At 45.2% G+C, this 25,242-nt stretch overlaps 3 protein-coding genes across 5 annotated transcripts in view; 2 read left to right on the top strand and 1 right to left on the bottom strand.

Annotated features, from left to right (window-relative positions):
• Positions 1-10,640, top strand: part of KLHDC1 (kelch domain containing 1) — a 28,537-nt gene extending 17,897 nt beyond the window's left edge. Inside the window, exons 8-13 of the mRNA XM_065839004.2 lie at positions 237-295; positions 4,397-4,509; positions 5,253-5,325; positions 9,082-9,166; positions 9,480-9,532; positions 9,658-10,640. Of these exons, the coding sequence (XP_065695076.1) occupies positions 237-295; positions 4,397-4,509; positions 5,253-5,325; positions 9,082-9,166; positions 9,480-9,532; positions 9,658-9,832 (558 nt within the window). The 3' untranslated portion in view covers positions 9,833-10,640. The remainder of the gene's footprint in view (positions 1-236; positions 296-4,396; positions 4,510-5,252; positions 5,326-9,081; positions 9,167-9,479; positions 9,533-9,657) is intronic.
• A 467-nt stretch (positions 10,641-11,107) lies between these two features.
• KLHDC2 (kelch domain containing 2) lies at positions 11,108-22,855 on the top strand. 2 transcript variants are annotated; one of them, XM_065838404.1, is made up of 14 exons: positions 11,108-11,185; positions 12,687-12,876; positions 13,692-13,771; positions 14,319-14,436; positions 15,772-15,887; positions 18,055-18,136; positions 18,229-18,312; positions 18,931-19,011; positions 19,121-19,179; positions 19,489-19,598; positions 20,037-20,109; positions 20,825-20,912; positions 21,494-21,546; positions 21,897-22,855. In XM_065838404.1, the coding sequence occupies exons 2-14, from the start codon at positions 12,721-12,723 to the stop codon at positions 22,018-22,020; spliced, it is 1,224 nt and encodes a 407-aa protein (XP_065694476.1). In that variant the 5' UTR covers positions 11,108-11,185; positions 12,687-12,720; the 3' UTR covers positions 22,021-22,855. The 2 variants fall into 2 exon arrangements, with proteins under 2 accessions (XP_065694476.1, XP_065694475.1); XM_065838403.2 differs by having other exon boundaries at positions 11,134-11,237.
• NEMF (nuclear export mediator factor) overlaps positions 19,915-25,242 on the bottom strand; it is a 24,210-nt gene continuing 18,882 nt past the window's right edge. Inside the window, exons 29-33 of one of the 2 annotated variants that reach the window (XM_065838401.2) lie at positions 24,853-24,885; positions 24,258-24,364; positions 24,143-24,186; positions 23,971-24,050; positions 19,915-23,494 (exon numbers count right to left, since the gene is read on the bottom strand). In XM_065838401.2, coding sequence (XP_065694473.1) covers positions 23,417-23,494; positions 23,971-24,050; positions 24,143-24,186; positions 24,258-24,364; positions 24,853-24,885 — 342 coding nt within the window. In that variant the 3' untranslated portion in view covers positions 19,915-23,416. The remainder of the gene's footprint in view (positions 23,495-23,970; positions 24,051-24,142; positions 24,187-24,257; positions 24,365-24,852; positions 24,886-25,242) is intronic. The other variant, XM_065838402.2, reaches the window with a different exon arrangement.

Here is a 25,242-nt window from a genome sequence, read left to right as displayed (position 1 = left end):
TAAAAGCTAAAATAGGTCCCATAGTGCAGTTGCATTACTGTAAATATTCCCGGCAGGTAATTTTCTGAGGGTTGCATGGGGTTTTTGAGAAGAAATGCTCTTCTAAGGCACATAGGTAGAGTTTTCTTCACAATAATTGTTACTTGGAATATTCTGTCCTGGAAGGGCCTTGCTGAAATATTTTGCTCATTGTTTGCTTAATATAACACAACTGGGCTTTTATTTCTTTGTTTTAGCAAACTAGGATGAACGATTTGCACTGCCTGAATTTAGACACTTGGACCTGGTCTGGAAGGTGGGTTTATAACACTTAAAAGTCAAATGTAGCATATTGAAACATATTGTAGTTCCAGTGCTAATTTTGTAGCTTTTCCGAGAGGAGAATGGGAGTTTGGGGACTATTTGAACAGCTGTTAGGTTGTGTTTCAATTTAATTTAATTTGATAGTGGTTACTAAGCTTTTTCTGTTCTGCACGCAAGCGTTGATGTTGCTATTTTAAACACAGCATGTAGTGATTTAACATCCTCATTTTCAAGTCCGGCTACATTTGTCCATATGGAGTTTCAGTTTTGGCGTGTCTCTGAATACTGTTTTTACTGTCTATATCTGGCTCGGTGTGGTACAGAATGGGGAAATATCTCCCCCTCTTCCAAGATAAGCATATTAAATGTTTCCTTTTTTAATCAAGTAAAAAAGCGTGACCAATCTGATCCCACCAAGTGTGTTCTCTGAGCCCAGAGCGAGGAGAGGGAGCAGAGAATCCTCCATGCACCCTGGTGGACAAGAGAGTCCCGCAGCGTCCTCTCAAAAACACTTGGCAGATTTCTTTAATTAGCACTTAGGATTAACTAATCAGTTGAATTCCCCTCTTTCTTTGCGGAGTGTTTCAAAACTAGCAATGCTCTACCTAAATGATAGCGTTGTCCCCCTGAGACTGTGAACTTTACCTCTGAGTGGATTCATTATCCAGATTATTGCTTTAGCTGCTTGCTTTGTTGTTGTTGCATAAGCAGTTGCTTTATATTCCTTTAAAAAAACCTGTGGCAGTTGAATGACGAGTCAATGAGAGGAACTTCAAGCCCTGAAGGAGAAGTGTCAGTGTCAAAGTTTTGTCCACGTCCTCATCAGCCAGTGACCCCTTTTGTTTGCCATATGTAAGGCTAATCTTGACGTTTTTAAAGTGTTTTCTGTTCTTGACCTGAATAGAAGAGGCTGATTTTTCTGTACATACACACAAATGCATCCTTAGGCTGAGGATGATAACAGAAAATGGAGCCATTCCAAAAAGCTGAAGATTGTTCCAATACTCAGTTGTTTCTGCGGTCCAAGAACAGCTCACGTGAGCTACTAAATCACACCCGTGATTTAGTATTGACTCTGATCATTATACATTTAGGAGCCTCCTATCCAGCACCTCTGTAAGGAGTCTCTGAGAGTCTGAAACAAGAGATTTAAGAGAGACTAAAGAAAGAGATTGAAGAGATGAGGAAAAAAAAGAGTCTTTGCAGAGCATCTGCTGCTGTGTGGCGCCTTGCAGGAGTCAAATGTTCATCTTAATTCATATCTAGAGCGGTAATTAATTAAAGGCTGGACTTGAGGAAGCTTCAAAAGCCTGAACACTGTTCTTCCTTTACTAAAATGACTTATGGAAACCTGAGAAATACAATGGAGACTATCACAGATGGCAGAATTTAAATGAGCCATTGGCAGGAGGGAAAAAAAGGCCTTTCCTAGGGCTAGAGGATGTTTTCTCCAAACAATTGATTAATTATCTGCTCTGGTAAAACCATCTCGTATTTCCAGGCCACCTACCAGCATGCACACACTTACAATATCTCTTAGCGTGATTTTTATCTTCTAATTATAAGAGTAGCAAAAACCAGTGTCTTTCAGGGCAATATAATTTTTATTCCAATTTACAGTCTGTCCTTGCACAGATTGTTTGGAAAATTATTTTTGGCTACACGGTCCGTCTCCTAAAACCAGTAGTAGTGGCCGTATTAGAAATCGGGCATCTATAGGGGTCATGTCAAATATAAAGAACCCTGAGTCCTGTGATTCCACACACAAACATTGTAAAATAGACAGAGTAGATAAACAGGCTGGTTTGGTTTTACCTGAAATTTATATAGCAAGGAAATGCTGCTGAGACCAATAAATTATGCCTTAAGAGTGCGAAGTAAAGAAAATAACTCTCTGTCCTTCGAGTACCAGCAATAGTTTGAACCGTTCTAATCAGACAGCCCATTTCCAACTGCCAGCTGCCTCTAAAAAGCGCTGGAGTCACTCCAGCATTTCACAGGTGGGGAAATTCCCTCCGACTCGTTGGCTGTCAGGCTGAGTTATTTTCTCCTCTTGGTGTTTCTCGTGAGGAACCTTTCCTTACGCTGTAGCTTCAGGTTCCTTTCTACTGAAATTTCTGATCTGATCATGAATTAAAAACTGGGCAGGATGTGACCTTTCTGATCTCGAGAACAGAATTATCTCGGCCACTCTGCAGCTGCAGAGAAATTGCCCAAAGGAGACTCGAGGACTTAATACAGATGAAACAGTGGGGCTGAATGCTGCTGAGCAAGACAAGTTGCCTGCAGGTGTGTGAAAGTTCCGTAAAGTCCAGATCTCCCAGCAAAGAGGACTTGGGCTGTACAGTCCTGCATCCAAATTAACTTAGTGGGCATCCTCTCCGAAAAGAAAAACTCCAGATGCAGTGATGATTTTGTTTAAAGCTTCTCATTAACCAGTCACATCAAATTCTTTTTCTTATTTGACTCAAGCAATTCCTTAAGAAACCTGCATGAATATTAACCTATTAATCCAGGAATATCTTCTAATATCAGATCACAATATTTATTTTGGTCACCACTACCCAGGAATTATCTTGCCTTCCCTGAGCTCCGCTGACCTCTTATTAAAAATGTTCAATGTTATGTTATTGCTGTTACTGTGACAACTTCTTGTATCAGTAGTGTGAAAGATGGAAAGGTTATCACCCGTCAGTACCTGGTATATTTTTCTAACCATCAAAGCCCATTTATCTCGGCACGGTCTGCCTCTTCTACCAATTTTAGAAGCATCTTGTACAAGAGTTGTTACTCCGCACTCAAACATTGCGACTTGGCTTCAACTTGGGCGCCAAATTTAGCGGGGCGGTTTTGCAATCACTGTTTAATGAGCTGTGATACTGCAGTCTCTGCTTCCAGCTGCAGAACTACAGTCACCAGTGGTGAAATTCCCGTAACCGAACCACCTGAATTCCTCACCCCAGGAATGCTCAGTGAAGAGAAACGGACACAGCTGCTGCCAGGGGAGACGTGGAACGTAAATCACAGCTTGTGCTTTTCAAGGACCTGTTTCTCTTCACTGATTAGAAAGGAAATGCAGGGGACTGTCTCTGCACTCTGCATATTGCAGGTTGAGCACATCTGTGCTCACTTTAGCGAAGCGGAGGGGGAAAAAAGTAACTTTATTAGAGTTCCAGCCTACCTGGACTGGCCATTCCTTTCTCACCCACTCTGGACAGTCTCCAACTAAGATCTGACCCTGCAAGAGAGTTTACAGGTGTTTGCACCTGCTTTTTGCATCGTCTTTCCAAAAGGAGGATGTACCGGCTGTGTGGTGTCCTGGATTCTGTGTGGTTAAGGGCTTTACAAGAGAAGTTGCCTCTTTGCTGAGTTAGTACCAGGATAGTAGGTGGGCTGGTGCCCTCTGGAGGTCCCTTCTCTTGGGATCCTCCTGAAACAGCCACTATAGATAATCCCTTATGTTCAGGTTCTTGCTGTTCACATTCTCATCTCAAGCATATCTAACTGTGCAGCTAAAATGAAATCCAGAGATAAAATCTGGAAGAAAACTCTCATTTTTGTAACACAAGCCGATTTTTGGAATAGTAACCCTGCAGCTGTTACGCACTTAGGAACTCAATTTTTTATTGAAGTGTATCTCAAGGTGTTAAAAGGCACAATGGTTGAAGAGATAATAACTTTTGGATAAAAGGTAAAGCCACGATCCCTGTGCCATTGAAGATCATTTTCCTGGGAGCAGAGAGACTGTAGCCCCTCAGGATTCATTCTGTTTTATCTCAGATAACAGAGTCTGTTTACATACACATTCTGTACAGTTTATTTGAATTTACAGTCCGTTCTTTGCTGTCCCCAGTGCCTTCAACTGGTTCGGTATTTACATAATTGATTGTTCAGAGAACAGTTACTGCCAGGAATTACTTTGCTTAGATTTGATCACTGCTCCAAAGTGAATTCAAGTTGTGTAAGTGCAGCGTTTTCACTGGGAAAACATCCAAGCTTGTTCTAGGACAAAGCAAATTAACTGTTACATTTTCTGGCAGCTTAATTTTCAGCATTCTTTGACAAATTGTTTTTGTTTATTTGTTTCACCAAGGATTAATATCAGCGGAGAGAAACCGAAAGATCGATCCTGGCACACATTGACTCCCATAGGAGATGACAGACTTTTCCTTTTTGGTGGACTAAGTTCTGATAATGTCCCTCTGAGTAAGTAATACAGAGATTATAATTCTATAGTACACTTCAGTGCTAACGTCGTGGAGCATGCACACTTGTCTTTCTCAAACTACTTAGACCTAAATCTCGTTACAAAATTTTCATGCTGCTTGAATATTTCTCTAGATATCTTATTGTTTTTATTAAAATATAAGAGCACATTTTATAGTACAGTGTAAATGTATGATAATAAATCTTCAAGCTATCATCTGCAAGAATAAAGGCAAGAGTCTCATGCGTTTCAATATGGACAAGGGTGCAGGAAGAAGATGCAAATAATAATGCCAATATAATGTGGATTTTTGGATTAATAGCAAATCACAGCTACAAAATGCTAACTAGGAAGCAGGATAGTCTTATACCGAGTTTCTTTTCTAGAAAAGGCAACTTATTTTCATGAAAAGATGTGAAATTAGTGGAAAATATTTAGAGTGTGACAGATGTATTCTACTGGGGGGGTGAGATTTTTCTCAATATATGCAAAAGAAAGAAATAAGTGTATTTTAATTCCACATTTTAATGTGGTCAACTTTCTGTGGCTGAATGGTGAAGTTACATTACGCAGGCTGACGAGATGCAACTTAATGTAGCAATGACATGACCGTTATCTTACTAGAATGTGCTCTTAGAGCACAGAGCTTTTTTTCTAAATAAAAAAGGTGAGACTTTGTCCCAAGAACAAGTACTGATGTGTGTTCTGTGTGTGTGTACTGATGTGTGTTCTTCTATTGCAGGTGATGGCTGGATTCACAGCGTTACAACAAATGGCTGGAAACAACTCACCCATTTGCCCAAGAGTAGGCCTAGGTACACAAAATAGCTCCTGTTTGCTGAAATTTAGGCATTTTAAAAAATTAAGTGATTTTAAATTATTAATCAGTATTTTTAAACTACATTATAAGATTTTTTTTTTAGAAAATTAATGCAGTATTTAATAGTTTGCTTTACTAACTTACATTCCTTCATACCTGATACAGCATTATTACTTTCTATATTTGTTATAGCTGACGCTTGCATTAAAAGATCTTTTTGTGCTGAAGGATCTGGGTGTCCCACTAACCTGCTCTTCTACAGCCAAATTGCTTTTATATAAGAAAATGTAACTTTCAAGGAATTAATAACCTATGAGAATAATAGAAGTTTATTAATGTGGATACATTATTAGAAATACAGAGGAGACAACCATGAAAATGTTGATGGACCTTTCAGACTTCAACAGTATTATAAAAGACCTTGTTTGGCTGGGTTTTTACCTGAGCAGAAGCACCTAATTGTGATCACGGTTTTGCAAATCTGAATTTAGTACTGAACAGCACATTAAGTGACTCTGGAGTTTTGTTATTTTGAGGACTTAACTGCCAACTAAAAAGGACCAAGTTCTAGGACATGTGTTATTCGTACTGGCAACAACTGCTCTCTTCAGGCTCTGTTCCCCTTCCCTCTCTAGCTTAAGACTATAAAAAAATACAAGATTATTTCAAGTTTCATGTTCTGAACCAGAAGGTGCCATTGAAAACAGGCGCTTGCTGTATCAGAGCACAGACTTATTTCAATTTTTAAACAGTGTTTGAAGCATTCTCTGTATTTATAATGTAAACGCTATTGATTTGCCGTAGATAGTTTTCGCGTAGTGTCCAATTCTGGTCTGGCACTTGCCTGCTTCCTGCCTTATGTTCTGGTTGCTATTACTGAAATATCTGCACCTCAATTAATTTTCTTCCTGTTTTATCCTATTCTAGGGTGGCTCGTTAAATATAACAGCAGCATTAGACCAAATTTTCTGCCATCTTAAGTTTCAAACTCTTTCAAGTCCAAATAGACTTCACAGAGTATTTTCCTTTTGCAATCAGTGAACTGATACATGAAGGAACTGCCTTAAATGACAATTAGCAGTCAAAGATCACGTTTGTCTTCATGTTCCTTACATGGAGGTTCTCATAAAAGTTCCCTGCTGAAGCGAGCTGCCTCGCCTTGTGTAATTATTTTTACTGGTGCATCGTGAAAAAGGATCAGGAAGGGCTTTAACTCCAGCCTAGGGAGCTGCAGCTCAGCTTTACTCTGCACTTAAGCTGGACTAAGGTTTGTGCCTGAGATGGTGGTAGAGCTGGATGTTTGGAACCTGCGCCAAAGAGGGTTCCTGAGGGTGACACTGAGAAATTTGCTGCACATGCAGCCCAGGCCCTCCTATAAAGACAGATTTTTGCTGCTAAGAGTCTCAGAGGTCCCTCAAGTCCAAATATCTTACAGTTGTTCTCCACCATCTGAAGATGCAGCCTGCTTGGCTTTCATTGACCTAAAACACCTCCCTCCCTTAACAACAACAACAAAATATATATATATATATGTATATACACACACATTTCAGTAAGCTTTTTCAGGAAGACCTGGAAACGTGGGTAAACGGAGCCGGACCAAAAGCCTGTGTAAATATTGAATGAGTTTAAGTGTTAAGTACTTAGTTGTAGCATAATTGTGCTCACACAGGATTACTGCAGTATTTCTGCAGCTGAAAAAGCTTTAAGTCAGTTCTATCGCTAATACGACTTTACAGCAGGACTTAAAATGCTCTGGCAAGAATATATATGTGTGCTTATTTCTGTTTTATAATATTATATGCTATATCACACATGCATTAGTGTATTTTCCTGACGCTCTGCAAAATCGATTCTCTCCTTAAATTCTGTAAAGAATAATTTCCTGCATTTTTTGTAATTTCTAAAAAATTGTCTTCCAGGTTATTCTGTGATTGTGTATTGGTAGACGCTATTTTTCTTCTTTCTGCCCACCAGTTGTACTGCATGCCGCATTCAAACAGAACAAATTGCCTGCTTAACCTCTCCCTTCCCGCTGTTTTCATGCCCATGTAATTGTTGTTGTAGTTAGAAGAGCTGTGGTGCCATCAATCCAGCATCTGTATGACTTGAATAACGTGCTTTGTTAGAATGTTTAGGTGCTAAGTTAGAGCAGCTGGGAGAGGACAATAAACTCTGGCAGTCTGTAGACAAAAAAGCCTCAGGTTGCGAGCTAGGATGGCAACAAGTGAAGGCAGGAAAGGCTCCCCAGAGTCCCGCGCTCATCACCGCCAGGCCAGACTTTCCCTAAAGCAGATAAGGCACAGATCTATGCACAGGTACGAGGAGGAGAAAAGGTGGGATTACAGTTTAGCCTGAGGAGAGCGGTGAATAATTCCTGATGTGAATGGAGTCAGAAAGCGAGAATGTTGATTTATTGTTTTTGCATGAAAGTTGTAGTGGCGCGGATTGGTTTGAAGTGGATGTAAAGGGCCAGAGCTCTGTGGTGATGATCATCTTGTGATGTTTGCTGATACACCAGCAGAAAAATCTGCCAATAATAAAAAACTAAGCAAGGTGTAGCTGCTGAAGTAGCAGAATCTTTGTTAAAGCACGATTTTACAAGCCAGGGTTTGGTTTTATACCACGTGCTTTCCTGTGCACAGCACAGAATTGGTGGGTGTGATGTAAGTACTTGACACACAGAAAATGCTCCCCCGGAACCCCAAGGGGAAATGTAACACTGATCATTTGTTCCAGAGCTCCAGGGTAAGAGTCAGTACTGAAAACCCCACAGCCTTAAAGCCGTTACAATTGTAGTTATGGATTAAAGAAATAGTAGAACATGTAAAATAATATTTTTTTTAAAAAAATCTATTGACTAAAGCTTTGCTTGTATAGTTATTTTGTCTAAAACTTTTCCACTTGAAAATAAATAAAGTATATACAACTAGAGTACAGAAGAGTCAAATAATGACCGAAAAATGTTGTTCTGCGTGAAATGTCATAATTCAGCTGAATTCTCATGAGATGGATAGTCACATTGCTCTCTCCTTTTACATTGTTAAAGCAATTAGTCATATCATATTTTAAGGTAGTATTTTTCACCTCCAAAGACTTTTAAAAGAATATTTGTCTTGGTTTCCTAAGAAGTGAGGGTTACATTATTGTGCTCTGTGCTTGGTGTGGCTGCCCCTCCTGCCCGTGTGTGCTGTGAATCCATCAACCCGTTTCATTAATATTTGAGAAATAAATAGGCAGCTCAGAGATATTAAGTCCCAACATACTCTGTGCAAAGAAATGGCCAAAGAGAAAAGAGAGACTGTGGTAACCGCTGTGCTCGGTGCTCGTTCTCCATCCTTCATGTGAACAGAAGGTCGATCGCAAACGGGCTTGGTTGTTCCTGCAGCTCACAGAGCAACTTGTGAAGTACCTTATTTTAAATGGTAATAATTCTCCTTGGGTAAGTAATGAGGCCAGGATTAGACTTTCAAGGCTCTGTGCACAAGCTGTGGAATCACAGGGTTGGAAAAGTGACCTTTGCACTTTAGTTAAAAGGAGCTTGTATCCTTATAGCAAAAATATCTTTTGAAAAGAAACTTGAATATGAAGAGTGGAGGAGAGTCTGTGTGAGGTGAAGAGGTTAACGTGCAAGCAAACTTGCTGCTTTTCTGAAACCCTTCAATATGTCATTTTGAGATTGGTTTTGCTGATAACACACAACTGCCTGTTGTGATTTGGTCACTAATTCTGTTTATAATCTTATTTCTAGATTGTGGCACACGGCCTGTCTGGGAAAAGAAGGAGAAGTGATGGTGTTTGGGGGCAGCAAAGATGACCTGCATTTCATGGACACGGTCAGTAACTGAATCATGAAACCCTGGCACTATAATAATTAAAAGTGAAATAAAATACAGTTGATACAATTGGGTTCATTCATGTATGGTGTTGGGAGATGTGACCTTAGGTGATCTTGGGAAATAATTGATGAGGGTTTTTTCTTGCTCATAAAAAGGAATTTATTCAGATTACTTATAAATAATTATTAACTATTCTCAGTTTTAAATTGTGCGTGTGGTAATAAATGCTGCCTTAATCTAGAAAGTAGCAGTATTTCTGAGAGAAGCTCTTTGTCATGTTAATTTTGGTTGTTTTTCTTCTGTCGATCAGGGTCACTGCAGCGATTTGTTAATATTTCAGACTCAACCTTATTCACTCCTCAGGTGAGTCGAGCTTATTGGCACCACGAGTCCAGTGTAAATCATGACAACACTGTGCCCGTACACTCACGTCTTCAGCTTATAGACCATTTACTTCATTTGTCTTTATTTTTTACCTCCTCCTTCAGGTTGTGTCTTGACTGCATTGGCAAAAACGCCGCTCTCCTGGAGAACCAAATACCGTGTTTGCCATCCAAACTTTTGGAGCAGGTGCTGAAAAAAATAACCTTCTGGGCTGCAGTGAACCACCGGCAAGAGAAGAAAGCTGAAACGGAAAGACAAAGCCAACTGAATTCCACATGAGCAACGGCAGCGAAACTCTTGAACACTTGGCTTTATTTACAGCGTACAAGCAAAGTGTTTTGTTAGTGAACTTTACTAATGCTACAGAACAACTGTATGTTAAGCTGAGTTTCTAAGTGAAGTTTGAGAACAAAGAAATCCTTTCTATGGGAGTCTCTTTTGTTTTCGGCATTCTAGAAAACTGATAAAACTTCATTTGTATATATTGTTAACTTCTGCTGTTGTGGTCTTAATGGGACGGTCCGTACAACTTGTTCTTTTTTGAAGGTGACAGATGGTACAAAATGTTTTCAGTTGGAGAAAATGTGGCTTGAGTCTAAAATCTTCCTACAGCCTTATCACATCGGCCTTTCTGAAAATGCAAAATGACTTCCACACCGGTATCTCTGGAAGGTTCACACTTGTCAGGCTTGAGAAGGGTAAATAATTTGCTAACACCACCCAATCTGATTATTTGATTCTACTGTCTAGCCAAGTGATGGAGCCAGAACTCTTACTCAAAGTAGGAAAATCAATACATTAACCCAGGAACTTGAGGAAAAAGCAGCCGTGAGCAGCGTTACCCTTTGTATAGGAAAGCTGACAGTTCCTAATACGGTTTTACTATGGTTCTGTAATCAATGAGTCCTTTTTGAAATAGGTTGTATATTGTATTTTGGATGTGTAAAGTTTATATTTAATTCTTGTTTAAAAAAAAATGCTTATTTATTGTTTAAAAAGAGGCTATGTAGTACTTGGCTATTTTTCTGTTCCAAAGATTTAGTTAACAGGAGCACAGTCATTAAAATTTTATAGAGTTCAATCAAGACCCATTTTGACTAGTTGTTGATGTTCTTATAATCTGCTGAAGTTACTTAACCGGGGAAAGGGGTTTTGGAGCAAAGTTACCTCAAAAAGGCCGGATTTGTGACTGGGTTTTGTAGCAGAGCTGTAATTTTAGATGTGGTAAACTTAAGCGTTTTGGTGGCTTTATTTAACCGAGGAGTGCTGGGCGTTATCTAACTGAGGGTTTTGTTTAACTGAGGAATTGTGATGGCCTAGTTAACAGCGTTTTTCTCTTCACAAATTACCCGAGATGTTGGTCCCCCCGTTTGCTGAGGGGGGCGAGGCGGCACCGCCGCCATTTTCCCTCCCGGACCGGCGGCCCCGTCCCGCGGACACGGCGCAGGGTCCCCGCAGGGCTCAAGCTCTGTGAGCTCCGGCAACTCCCGGGGCGGGGATCGCGGTTGTCCTGCCCGCTCCCCGCTCCCCGCTCCCCGCTCCCTCCCGGCCCGGCGGGGCGGGACGCGCCTGCGCGGCGCCGGCGGAAGCGCCGCCCGCCCGCGGATGTTGTCGCTGCGCGGCTCCGCTGAGGTGAGCAGGAGCAGGAGCGGGGGCGGCGGTGCGGACCAGCCCGAGCCCCGCGGTAGGACCGGGGATGGGGCTCTGCAGCGCGGGTGCGGGGGCTGAGGCGCCGGGGGGAGCGGGGGATGAAGCCTGGAGGGAAAGCGGGAAGAGCCGGGCGGTTGTTAACGGGCCTGGGGAGGGCGGGTTGCGGCCCTGGGTTGGGGGATGTCGCGACAGGTGAGGTTTATCGCGCGTCTGGGCGGCCGGGGTGTCCTGTGGGCAGCAGGGACAGGGCTGTAGAGTCACAGGATCGTTTTGGGTGAAAAAAACCCTCAGGATCATGGAGTCCAACCATAACCCACTAACCTGTGTCCCTGGGAACCTGATCTCCATGTATTTTCAGCCCCTCCAGGGATGGTGACTCCAGCACTGCCCTGGAGAACTGGGAATTGCAGAGTCCAGTGTTTCACTACAGGACTGAAAAGTGGCTAAAAGGGGGATAGTTGTGCAGTGTGTCTTAGCTTGTTTAAAAAAATTGAAACAAAAATGCTTCTCATTGCGGAGAGGTCGGTAAAAACCTGGTTAACTTGATCTCACTGCGATGTGAGTAGGGCTTTCTAGTTTAAAGCATAGTTAAAGGGCAAAAATAGACTGCTGAGCATGATGTGGTGTCTCTGTCATTGGAGTGATGCAAATTAAGCCAAAATCTGCCAGGTGAGGGGTAGGTGCCGGGATCTGGTGTGAGCATAGGGTCTGACGGTCCCATTAAGGTCCTTTTCACTCCTGTTGCTTCGCCTGGTTGCACAAAACCACCGCTTGGAGTGCCCAGCTTCCCTGACTTTTTGATCTGTGTCTTCAAATCTTTGTGTGGTGACAGTTTCTTCCCATAACTGTAGGAGAGCTAAAGCAGAAGGGGACTTGGGAGCAGCTCCAAAGTGGAAGGTGGCTTCGTTTTTTCCTGTATTCTGGGCAGTGTCCAGCACGACCTGGCCGGGCTGACTTCAGCCTCTCCTCCTGGATCAGTTCCTCCCACCATTGGGGCTTTGAATTACCAGTGACCCCAGTGCCAGCCCCACGCTCCTCGCGTACCAGAGATCTACCCCAAACCACACAGCACTCAGTAGCTCTGGGCTGTTGTCTTTCCAGGACACACTGGGGTTTGGCTTTTCCATGCCAGCAGGATTTGGGGCAGGGGGTTCTGTTTTGTGGGTTGTTTTTAGCGTAGGTAACATGTCCTGTGTTTAACAGCTATGGGAAGTTTTGTGGGTGACTTGGCTCAGGCAGCCCAAAGGGACTTATCTGAAAAGCTGCAGGAGTTTTCACTTTTGTGAAAACCACACTGTAGGCGAAGCTTTCAAATTTATTCCTTGGCTTAAATTGGCAAGTGAAATAATTAGAAATCACACACAGCTGAGGAGCCCCTATCTGAAACTTTCCTAACTGACGGGATAACTTCTTCCGCTGAAACATCCTTGTGAAAGAAACAGAGTGTAGTTTCTCTTTCTTTTTTCCTGCGGTGGTTCCCAAGCTCCCCGCTGCGTTGCTCTGTGTGCTGCACCGCCATGGCCGACGACAACGAAGAGCTGCAGGCGGATGAGGAGCTCCCGGCTCCGGCCGAGGACGCGTTCGAGCAGCTGGAGAACGACAGCCCTGCCGAGCGCAGCGGGCACGTGGCCGTCACCGACGGGCACTGCATGTACGTCTGGGGAGGCTACAAGGTACGCTGTGCTTGCTAATTAGCCCTTCTGCCACCCATGGTGCTGGTAATTACGTCCCATTATCTTGGGTGTGACTCTCAAATTATCCTTCCCCAGAAAACAAAAGCTCCAGTTATCAAATTAGACTGTGACATTTAGGAGTTTTGAAATATTGAAATAAATGGTGAGTGTTAAATGCAAACAGATAACTTGAGCGGGGTGCGGGCTGTCGTTGGCCTTTGTCAACTCATGTGTCTGGTGTCAGAGAAGGAAATAGTGTCTGGTTTGAAATGCACGCCTTGTAAAATGGTGCTTTTATTTATGGCATTATCAGCACAATTATATATTGCAAGTTAATGACCACAGGTTGGTTATTTATCGCACTGGGTTATGTATTTACTGCCAGCAGAACCAAGTCGTTTTACGATTTTGACAGGAACGAAGATGAATTGTCAGTGAATTCGGTAAATAAAGGGGGAGCTCAAGATGAAGCTTTGCTGTATTGTTCTGGTGGTGTCATGCAGAGGATGGGGGAACTATACAGGAAATTTTGACTCATTTCTGCACCCTGGATAACCTGCTTGGGCTGGAGAAAGGTTTAACTGCCCTGTACCACAGTCTGTGTCTCTGCTGGGAGCTCGGCTGGTCCCCAGCAAAGTTAAACAGGCAAATCCCTGCTCTGCGAGGGCTGCAGGGCAGGTGAGCGGTGCTGGGGTGCGGCAGGCGCTGCTCCTGCTGCTTTTTATTCCGTTATTAGGTGTCTGAGGGGGTGCAAACATTCACCGGAGTCTGTAATTTAGTATGTCAGGCGTCCTTCTGATGTTGCTTTTCCACAGAATGCCCAAGTCAGGGGATTTTATGACTTCTATCTGCCTAGAGATGAAATATGGATCTACAACATGGAAACTGGAAGATGGTACGGTAAATAATTAACTTAATGGTGGGGCTTTGGGGAACAAAAACAGAATCTTAAATTGGAATAGAAAGCCTGAGGGTCTGTGAACAGAGAGAGAATTCCCTGATCTCTTTGTTCCCACCTATCAGACTGTTGCATAACAGGAGAGCCTTGGCCATGGGCTGGAAGCTCATCTCTGTGGTTATGATGTTTAGAAACATTACAAACCCAGTGGCAAACTGGAAGCCTTCAGTTTAGACAGGTGCATCCTCTTTGCCTGAGGATCTTGCTGGGATTTTGAACGTGAAGGGCACAACAAACTCCCGAACTGGGCGGGCGGGATTCCTCCCCCACAAAACACGCGTTCATTAAATTGCCTTTTCCCCACCCTGCTGTCAAACTGCGTTCGTCGTAAATTGTTAAACCTGCAAGGGTGTGAAGAACTGGTGACTGAATGGTCCACGGTGACCTATTCTAATTAAAAATACTGGTAGCGTTAGAAAATCCCACTTGGGATGAAATCATTCTTTGTTTTCCTCAGATGAAATGTTTTAAACTGTGCTTGTAGGAAGAAGAGTAAAACAGAGGGCGAGATCCCGCCCTCCATGTCCGGGAGCTGCGCCGTGTGCGTGGACAGGGTGATTTACCTGTTCGGGGGGCACCATGCCCGCGGCAACACCAACAAGGTGAGTCGTTGGAACCTCAGACCCTCCTCACGAATGAGTTTATCCTCATTAGCTTTTGTTCCTGTTTTTTTATAAACTAGAGGTGGCTTTTTCAGTTAATTGCAATCCATCCAAAACAAGACATGTATCATCCTAACAAACCACAGAAACATCTTCCTGTGAATGACTGGACAGGATCTCATTGCAGAGCTTCAGTGTTAATAACAAGGTTTTGCTAATTGTGTCCGGTCACTGTGTCCTCCACGGCTTCTGCAGCAGAATATTTTCATCAGCTGGCGCTATCTTTAGTTTTTGGAAGGGGATAACCAGCTTTCTCACCCTTTACTCATCACCATGTTCTTTTTGTGCTCGCCTAAGAAGTTTTGACTAACAATACATGGTGCTTACCTCATATTGGTTACATCCACGCTTGGATTTTTTTCCATGTAGGGGATTATCTGCCTGAGTTTTCCCAGTTCAGTGTATTAATCTGTATGTGACAGGTCAGCTAAAGTGACCTTTGTAGAACTGCCCAGCCCTCAGCTCTGCATCATTTCACACGACGTGCTCTGGTAGCTTTACAGCACTGGAGAAGCACCACGACGTGCTGTTTATTTTGGTTGCAGTGATTCTTGTGCAATTCGCCCTCTAAATTGTACCATTGGTGCTGTTGAGTTTGCTTCTTTTGAAAGATGGGAATTTCCAGAGCTCTGAGATGATATCAGGAGCTGATTTGCCACTGCTCTGTAGTTATTAGAAATCATATTCATCTCTGGTAATATTTTTCTGATGTTCTGAAGTGTAGTTTAAATTAAACGGGTTTTTTTTTGCCTCAATCTTAAATATAAACTAGAAAGTAGCTTGATGCGATGCTTGCAAACAGTTTGAAACAAGCTACGTTTCTAAAGTCTGATTTGCTTCCTTCCTGCTGTGGTATTCGTACATTTCAGTTAGTTTATATACGTGTATCTGCTATTTCTCTCCATGTAAAATGATGTAACACAGAGAGAAGGGATGATACTGTAAAAAAAGCACCTTTTTTAACCATTTTTTTAAATTGTAAGACAACCGCTACTTTGAACACACCTTCGTTGTATCCCACGTCAGCATTTGGATGGTACAACTCCATGTTGATAGTCTTGTTACTTTTGTATAAAGCGTTTGAGGCTTGCGTCTGCAAACAGATCTTTGGATCCACATGTTGTTCCAAACGTTGTCAGTGCTCTGTGCAACTAGGGAAAAAGCTTTTGATGTATTTCTATACCGATACGTGTTGATTAAAAGTTAGTATTTTAACATCAGTCAGACTTAAGCTTGGCACTGTGTGGGTAAAAACAATCTCTTTATTTTCTACAGTTCTACATGTTAAATTCCAGATCCACGGACAAAGTGCTGCAGTGGGCCAGAGTGGAGTGTCAGGGGGTTCCCCCTTCATCAAAGGACAAGCTTGGCGTCTGGGTTTACAAAAACAAGTAAGGCCCAGCTGTCCTTGAGTGCGTGTTTGCTTTTAATCCCTCTCGGTCTCCTCATTGTCGTGTGTCTCAGCCTTTTAAAAGTGTTCCGTCCTCTTTAACGGTCGATGGGTGAAAAACCCCGCTCTGGTTTGGGTGTATGTGAGCTGCAACGTGTCTGCGTGAGTCACCGTCCGACACGTGGGCTTGTTACAGGCAAATCTTCCACCAGCACATTGTTATAGAGACGTTGCGTCATGGTTACTTGTATCAGCATCACCCTCTTGGCAATTCCCTCGGGAATTATTCTCCACAGAAGCCTTTCTAGGACTCCCCGTATCACACAAAACACAATCCTTTGGCCACAAATTGTGGGGCAGCTTGTGTTTCTTTGATTGCCATTTACTCTGAAAATTGCTTGTGGCTTTTCGAGCGGTGCACACGCTGGATCCAGTGTGGTTCGTGCTGGTTGCACAAAGCAGGGAGTGCACACTGGATTGCTGTTATCTGATGTAACGTGTTGGGATGCTGTCCCAGAGCTGCCAGGAGGCCTTTTGGCACTGCAAACCTTGGAAAAGATGAGAAACAGGGGGAGAAGGTGTTGAAGCCAGACGAGCTGATGTGCAAAACGTTGCTGTTGCCTTGCGCCCTCCTCCCCATGCTGTCGGTGTCGTGCTGGTCCCTGGGCAGGGAGGTGGCTGGTGAGGGGGTTCCAGCGTCTGGCACGGAGGGTAGACTGAGGAAAGCCCCTCGTGTAGCTGGGGAGCGTCCTGCTTCCCCAAACTTCTTGTACCCGGCTGCTGCAAAGTTTGGGGATGAAAATGAGTTGTTTCAAGGGAGAAAAGGGGCTTTTGGGGCATCTCCCCAAGGCTGGTTTCTCAGAGGGTTCCTGGCTTCTGCAGAATCCCAGACTGGTTGGGGTTGAGGGGACCTCTCTAGATCCCCCAGTGCAACCCCCCTGCTCACGCAGGGTCCCAGAGCAGATCACACAGGTGGGTCCAGGCGGGTTTGAATGTCTCAGAGAAGGAGACTCCACACCCGCTCTGGGCAGCCAGGGCCAGGCTCTGGCACCTCCCAGCAAAGAAGTTTCTGCTCATGTTCAGATGGAGCCTCCTGTCTTTCAGTCTGTGCCCGTTGCCCCTCACCCTGGCGTTGGGCACCACTGAACAGTCTGGTCCATCCTCTGACACCCACCCTGAGATATTGATCAGCAGAAATAAGATCTATATGTCCTTGCGTTTGAGCCACATATAGTGATTTTGGTCTGTAACACCACAGATTTGCTGCTTTGTCCCTTCCGTAGAGGGAAAGCTCAGTGTTACGGAATTTGCTGCAGACACTTCCAAAAGATAAATTAATTGCCCGTGGTTCTTGTTTTCAGGTTCTTGATGTGGAGAGAAAGCTCAGTGGTGTCATACTTGGGGTGTGGTTGGTTTAGATGTAAATCTGTACAAGACTGGAGTTGTGGGGGTTTAGTTAGGTGGTGCGGATTGTTTTCTGTTAGTTTATAAGTCTAAAAATTTCTGGCAAAACACCACCATTCAGTTCTGATAAGTGCTAAACCCAAACATAAAGATAAATTATATTTAAAAAAAAAAAAAACAGTAAAAATAGATGAGTAACTGCTCGTAGTAACTGTTCTTCAGGCTTTGAAATGAAACGCAGCAAGTACAAAGGAAAATCTTTCCCCAGAAAAACGAAAAGCTTCCCAGGCCGGTGTCCCCTCGCACTGGTCTGCACCGTGTCCATCCGGCTGGAACGCTCCCCTTTGCTTCTCAATTGGGTGTCTGGACATTTTGGGCTCGGGGAAATCTTTGGGCAGAGGGTTGGATGAGGGTGGAGGTGGGAAACGGCAGGAATAGACCCCATGGCCATGGGTGGGGGCTCCGGCGGCAGCGGCCGAGGCGCAGCAGCCCCGCTTGCCTCACCCATTTGGAACCAGAGCAGAGCTGGAAGCCTGAGGCCTGGGAAACAGCAACAGAGAGATTTAATGTGGGTGGTTGGGTCGATTGGGCAAGAAACGGGGCCCCACACCCGGGAAACGTGCAGTGTGGATGGAAGTAACGAAGGCAAAAGCACTCCCCTGGTTTTCCTGCCTCCTTTTTACACACAGCCTTTTCGGAACTTTAATGTGTAGCGACAGATGTGAAAACGTTTCTAACAGATCTTGATGCACGTTTTGTTTCAGGCTAATATTTTTCGGAGGCTATGGTTATTTTCCTGAAGGGAAGCAACGGGGAACTTTTGAATTTGATGAAACCTCTTTTTGGGTAAGTAAGTAAACTTGGAGGTAATTTCTACTGAAACTTTAATATTTAATTAGTGCTTATTAAAACTTGTTGCTTGTTTAATATTTTTAAAGAATTCAGGTCTTCCTAGAGGGTGGAATGACCACGTGCATGTTCTGGACACTGAAACCTTTACTTGGAGCCAGCCTATAACTACGGTAATTATTCATCTTATGTCAGTTAATCAGGTTACAGCTCTTAAGAAATATGTGCAGTGTGCCCTGTCTCTTGTAGCATGCTATGAAAATAAGCTTGACTTTGCTAGGCCTGGCTTCACTGCTTTAATTGGTGTCAAGTTAGAAGAGGGTGCTGATGAAGTGGCCTTGAGTGTCCCTTCCAACCCAGACGGGGTTTGGTGCGTTTCACTCGTGTGCTGAACTGTGGTCAGAACAAAACTAAACCCTCAGGAATTGCAAATATAAACCACGCAAAGTGTCTCTGACGCACTCAGGAACAGTGATATTGCCACAGGCCTGGAGGAAATTAAATCTGAGAGAAGGAACTTCTTGTTTAGGTTACCAAAGAATCACTTTGTCTTATTACATACAGATCCCTAAGATTTCAGAAGTAACGGTATAAAAATATTGATTAATGATTTATTATGTCATTGCCTATTTACAGTCTGAGCTCTTGTGTGACAGAACCCTCTTCTAAAAGCGACATTGATACCGTGACACTCAAAGGGAGAACATCCCGTTTCTGCTGAAATGGCATTTGTTTTTTTGGTGAACGTATCCAATGCACTTACCGTCGTATCTCGCGTTTCCTCTTCCCAGGGTAAAACCCCCTCGCCACGAGCAGCTCACGCCTGCGCTACCATAGGGAACAGGGGCTTCGTGTTCGGCGGCAGATACAGGGTGAGCCCCGGCGCGGCGTGACCGCACTCCCAAACCCAACCCAGAGCTTCAGCCGGGTAATCTAATTTCAGTATCATTTCCAGTATTTCCAGTGTTTCCTTTCTTGTAGGAGTCCAGGATGAACGACCTGTACTATCTGAATCTGGATACATGGGAGTGGAATGAAATGTAGGTATTAACGCTTGAGTTCTTTTGTTTGTAACGCAATAGGAAAATGCCGGGTTTATTCCCTGCTAATCATTCTAGTGTAATTTGGTAACTCAAACTGAGCGGCCCGAGCAGTTCTGGCTCTTGCTGTCCGGCTTTAAGCACTGATATGAGTAAAATTCTTCTAGTGTGTCTCAAGAAGTTAAACTTGCTGTAGGGTCATGAGTGGTGTGCAGTGTGAAGCTGCATCCAAAAATAATCAAAGTGGGAGAAAGCAGCAGGATTTTATTGTAGCCCATGTATCATTCCCGGTGCTTTCTCGCCCCGCAGAATCACGCAGGGCCTGTGTCCCGTGGGCCGCTCCTGGCATTCCCTAACACCCATCTCCTCCGATCACCTCTTTCTCTTCGGAGGATTCACCACGGACAAGCAGCCGCTGAGTGAGTCATTCCAAAGGGATTTTGTGTTGGCTTTGTGTTCTCGTTGTGCGCAGAAGCTTCAATTACTGCCCGGTCGCCTTAAATTCTTTCTGAATTCTTGTGATCCAGCTCCGTAGGGTCAGCTGCTCATTTCACAGAGCAGGAGTCACTGCGTGTGGAGACGCGTTTATAGAATTCATCTGCTCTGAAAATACATCTAATGTGTATTGCAATTAGTAAGAGCTTTGTAATTCTCCATTTTCCCCTTCTGACTTGGCTCCCATAAACCACAATTTAAACACCTGTTTCCAGACAGGCAGCCCAACGTTTCATAAGGTTTTTCCTAAAATATGTGATTTATTTAAGAACAGAAATGAGCTGTTTTACACCAAACTCCGTGTTTATTGTAGCAAACGTGGCAGAAGTGCTGTTTGTATTTGGGGTTCTGCTTGTTTTCAGGTGACGCCTGGATTTACTGTATCAGCAAGAACGAGTGGATACAGTTTGAACATAACTACTCTGAAAAACCAAGGTACGGTCGACACTTTCCTGGAAACTTATGAAATAAAGAGTGAGGAAGCTTTTCACAGCAGCCATCAGGGAGAGGACACGCGTTCCTCTATACGACGCTTGTTTTTCTTAGCGATACAATGCAAATTCTGGCTTCTGCCCCAGAATTGTGGGTGTAGAGCGTGCACACAACATACAATTTGAGCACCTGGTTGCGTGTCAGCTCCACGTTTGAAGCAGCAGGAAACGGGGGATTTTGGGTTTGATCGGGGTGCGCTGGGCCCAGCGCGTTCCTGCTCATGCCCGAGGTGCTTTTGTCTTCCTGCTGAGATAATTAGCACTGACGAGCTGCAATTTAAAAGCATCAAAGCTGCTGCGATGCACGTGTGTGGCGTTGAAAACACTCGTGTCGTGTGAGTTCCGGCTTGTTTGGGGAAGAGTTCTGGTTGGGGTACATGAGTAACCTTGAGCATGAGGAGAGCAGCACAAAATCTGCATTTGACACAAGTGGGACATGAAAATGAGGTTTGTGGTGACAACAGCAGCGCCAGGACGCCCCACACGGCCCGGGGTTTGCTGACCGGTTTTCTTACTCTGAATGTAAACTGTTGGATTATTCACATCTCCAAGTGGAAGCACAAACGTGCACGTGTTAACCAGAAATACAAACCCTAAACACGCGTTACTGGCCGGGGTGGGTTTTCTTGGCTTAACGCTGCGCTGCCTTCTGTTCGTAGGTTGTGGCACACGGCTTGCGCCAGCGAAGAGGGAGAGGTGATCGTCTTTGGGGGCTGCGCCAACAACTTGCTCGCCCATTCTAAAGCTGTGAGTGTGTTTTGATTCTCCCTTCCCACCGGAGGCGTTTTATCGCTCCGGCGAGCACCACTGTTTGCACTCGGCGGGGTGGCCCCGTGAGGACTCAGCGCTGCATAAACAAAGCTCTAAGGGGAAATGTTTTGCTGCTCTTCTGGAAAGCAAGTCCTTGTGTCCCAGCTCCTTTAGCTCTGCGCTGCTCCTGGGGGTGTTTTCGGGGCACCCCCCACAACGTGCAGCTCCAGAGGGGCCTGGTGAGAAGGGGCTGAGCAGAGCGGGGCTCTGCGGCCAGGACGGGGCGTCCCCAGGGCTGCAAAGACACAGGCAGACTGGGAACAAGCCCCCGGGGCTCCCCTGGCACAAGGGGCGCTTTTCATTCATCTCTAGTGCCCGTAACTTCCCACACTGTACAATCTGGAGAGGGATTCTGCTTTCAGTCTTTGCGATTTACGTCCAGTCTGCTCCCCCCGGTCAGTCTCTCCCACCTGGGCCACTGAGTCCTTTCCAGGGTCTGTTTGCATGAGTTTAGCCTCCTGGAATGATGTGAATCCACGTAACCAAACTGCTTCCTTCTCTCTGTCCTCCCTCCCCAGGCTCACAGTAACGAAATCCTCGTGTTTTCTCTTCAACCACGATCTCTCGTAAGGTAAGAACTCCAGACTTCAGCATTAAACTGAGACAAGCAGTGCAGGGTTTTACCGCCAGACCTGTTCCTGATGTTCTTAAAATACATGAAAATATTTCCTATACCACCAGACCTGTTTCTGATGTTCTTAAAATACATTAAAATATTTCTTATGCCACCAGACCCGTTTACGTTCTTAAAATAAGTGAAAATACTTCTTACCCTAAAGAACACTGAAATAACAGCAGTTGGTTATGCGAGGTAGCACAAGATTCCTTCCAGAAGCAGGAATTTGGCGCTGCTGACGACAGCGAACCCTCGCTCAGCAGCTGCAGGAAGGAGCTGACCGTTTGGCGTTTCCTCTCCCGCAGGCTGTGCCTTGAAGCCGTCATTTGCTTCAAGGAGATGCTGGCGAGTTCCTGGAACTGCCTCCCCAAGCACCTGCTGCACAGCGTCAACCAGCGTTTCGGAAGCAACAACACCTCAGGCTCCTGAGAAGGTGTGATAGTCGTACCCAGCGTGGCAAACGTTCAACTTGTATAGGTTAAATAGCTGTATCGTCGTAGGTAGGTGCTTCTTGCCTTTAAGTTGCATGTGAATGGCCTAGAGAGAACCTATTTTTGTGTAAAGATGTTTGCAATAAATGTATTTAATGCAAGTGGAGATGTATGCTGTGCTTAAGCTAAGCTAAAAACTAGTTCTGGGTTTGGCCACGTTGAAGTAGACGTAGGGGCCAACACCGCGAGAGGAGAGTGTGCGTGTGTGTGTGTGTGGAGATACTGGTGGAGGCCCCAGTGCAGGGCTTGAGGACTTGCTGGTTGTGCAGGACTATAGGAGAGGAGCACAGCTTTAGTCTGGGCTCAAGATCGCAGTCCTGGCTTAGTCTACAGCGATAATAAACTGCTTAACATTGTGCCACAAATGCTTTAAGGTCAGAGAAATGGGGTTTGGAAGTTGTACCTTGTCGGAGTTGATCGGTGTTGTAACGCTGCAGCTGTGAGGGCACCGCCACTCTCTGCTTGTTCGTAGCTTTGTTGTTGTGGAACTCTCGGTGTTGTGGAACTTCAGTTGTGAACCCTGGGCAGCAGATATTCTGCCCTGGGAGGGGGAATGAAAGTGCTTGAGCCATTAGTGGCCACATCTGTCACCTGTGGAGCTCATGTACAGCTGGAACAGCCCGAGCCACTAAAGACCCCGAAAAGCAGCCTCGGCTCATCCACAGCCCCAGCAGGTGACATCGGGGACAAGGACGGGCTGTGCTGCTGGGGGAAAGGGGTGAAATCATGTTTAAGCTGTCCTCAAAATAAAATTGACTTCTAAAACAAAAGAATCTCTGTATTGTAGTTTAGTTCCTGCGCTGGTTTCTTTTGTAAGGCTGAGTTTGGGGAGGTGGAGCCTGGCAGAGCCGGGCTCAGGGTGGGGATGTGCTGGGTTTATTCTGACTCAAGCTCCAGCTGTGAGGGTCACAACCACAGCACCTGGGCTGTGCTGGCGAAAATAAAACTTCGTCTTTACTCAAATAAAGCATTTCGCACCGAAACTCTCCCAGCTGACCCTCCAGGCCCCTCCTGAAGAAAGATAAAAGTATTGGGAAGGAACGACGCGAGTTTTGCTGCGGAGGGAGCGCTCGGCCCCGGCACAGGACGGACAGCGCGATGCGACCGTGCTGGCCAAGCACCAGCGGTTTACTCGCGTGTTTTTATGCCATTTGCGTGGAGTTGTTACGAGTCCGTCTAAACCACAACACAGGAACTGGTCCTGGTCTGCCGGCCGCCACGGCAGCTCAGTTCGGTCAGATTAACAGCGCGGGTCCGTCCGTCCGTCCGTCCATCCCAGGTGCTGGATTCTGACTGCGCGCAATCCCAGGGGGCTGAGAAACACAGACACCCACTCACTTCTTTTTCCAGTTCAGGAGATGAGGCGCAGACACTTTCACTTTGCCGGGAATATTTCTTGACAAATCGGTGTCCTGCCAAACGTGAAAAATGAGAAATTAAACACAGCAGAAAAGCATTTAAGAACATTTTCTCTCTGCTGGCTTTCCCCAGACACCATAAGGCTGATGTCAGCTTTCTGTTTTATTGAGGAACCACTTAATGTTGTTTTGTGCAGCTTCCATCAGCTCCATTCAGATGGGAGCAATTCCAGCCGCTGCTGGTGGGAGCGGGAATCTCCCCTCCCAAAACTGGGGGACTTGTTGGAAGCCGATGCTTTTGCCGGATGTATTTTAGATCAAGAACAACACAGTACAGAAAGCTGAGGGTCAGTGATACCACTGAGGCTCAACTTGGAAAGATTCCTCCAGTCTCAGCAGTACTGACAAATACAATACTGCTAAAAACAACAGGACATTTGGTTTTGGGAGTATTTACCCCTAAAACGGTACCAGGGGACATTTTGCTGCTGCTGTTACGTTTGTACAACAGAAAGGAGTAGAAAAGTCACCTTCACGCTGCGGAACAGGTCTTTTTCTCTTGCAGTAGCTTCTTTGGATTGCATAAAATTATGCAAGGCGATCTTTGCAGCTGGAAAAACACGGGAAAGATTTAAACGGGACGTGGAAAGGTGCTGGTTCAACAGGTAGGGGAGTGAACAGGATTTGTGCTTTACCACATACCTTTGCCCTTCTTTTGGGTGCCCGGAGTGAGCTTGACTTTATACCTTTCGAAAGCAAAGGTTGTGTGAGCCAGGGCCGGCGCCGCCGAGCCCTCCCCGCAGCGCCCCGCACTTACTTGTAGCTGCTCATGGCGGTGTAGGGAGCGCAGATGGGAACGGCGAAGAGCAGAACGTCCTCGGGGTGCGGCTGCCCCGTCAGGGAGGCCAGCAGCGCCTCGCTGTCCTGCGCGGGGACAAAGCAGCGTGTCCCACACCTCCCTGCCCGCTGCTCCGCAGCGGCCCCAGCCGCGCTTACATCTTCACAGTCCCCAAAGGCTTCTCCCCGTTATCATCCTTCCGTAAAGGATTTAAATAAATCAACTTATTTCCAGCCCTGGGGACACCCACAGCCTGTGATCAGGGGTAACTTTGAAGTAATTTAGACGTAAATAAATTTCTAAACTAAAGAGTGACATGCGCTGCATCGTATCGTGGCATCTTCCAGCCCAGAGCCACCGGCACCAGGGGTGAAAACACCTCCGGACGCAAAGACAAGGGACAAACCTTCATTTTGCCAGCCCTTGGTTTCTACAGGGGTTGTGCATGGTAAAACCATTAAAAGAAATGATGTTTTTTAAGAAGAAAGTTGGGTTCAAGTAGCAAGAAGGGGACTGCGGACAGCACAGCCTGTGTCACACGGAATAAAACCTTTTCCTTATCAAACGCATTTACCTCAACTCCTGGCTGATCCTGGTCCTGCTCCTCCTGTACAAACAAAGGAGACAGCAGAGCTGGAATGAACACACGACTGCTTTTGCACCCCCAGCCTGGAGGAAATAAGTCCTTTTATCAGCAGTACACACAAAGGCACATTCGCACTGCAAAGCGAATTTTACCTGTTTTAAAGCAATGGTAAGAAGAGCACTTTTACGGGGGGGGGCGGGGGGGAAGAGCATTTCTTTCAACACTCCAATTTGCTTGGCACACGCCAAGCTGGGTGGAGAGAGATGGGCTGTGATTCAGGTACTGATTGAGCTGCAGAGGGTGGGAGGTTTTGACTTAACCCTTGGTTCTCCCCCAAACCCTCGTTCCGGCTGCGCTGCGAGGGCAGCGTGCACACAC

Source organism: Patagioenas fasciata, chromosome 5 (assembly GCF_037038585.1).
Source record: "Patagioenas fasciata isolate bPatFas1 chromosome 5, bPatFas1.hap1, whole genome shotgun sequence".
NCBI classification, from domain to species: domain Eukaryota; kingdom Metazoa; phylum Chordata; class Aves; order Columbiformes; family Columbidae; genus Patagioenas; species Patagioenas fasciata.
Note: the sequence above shows the minus strand (reverse complement) of the source record. Positions and strands in the feature narration are given on the sequence as shown.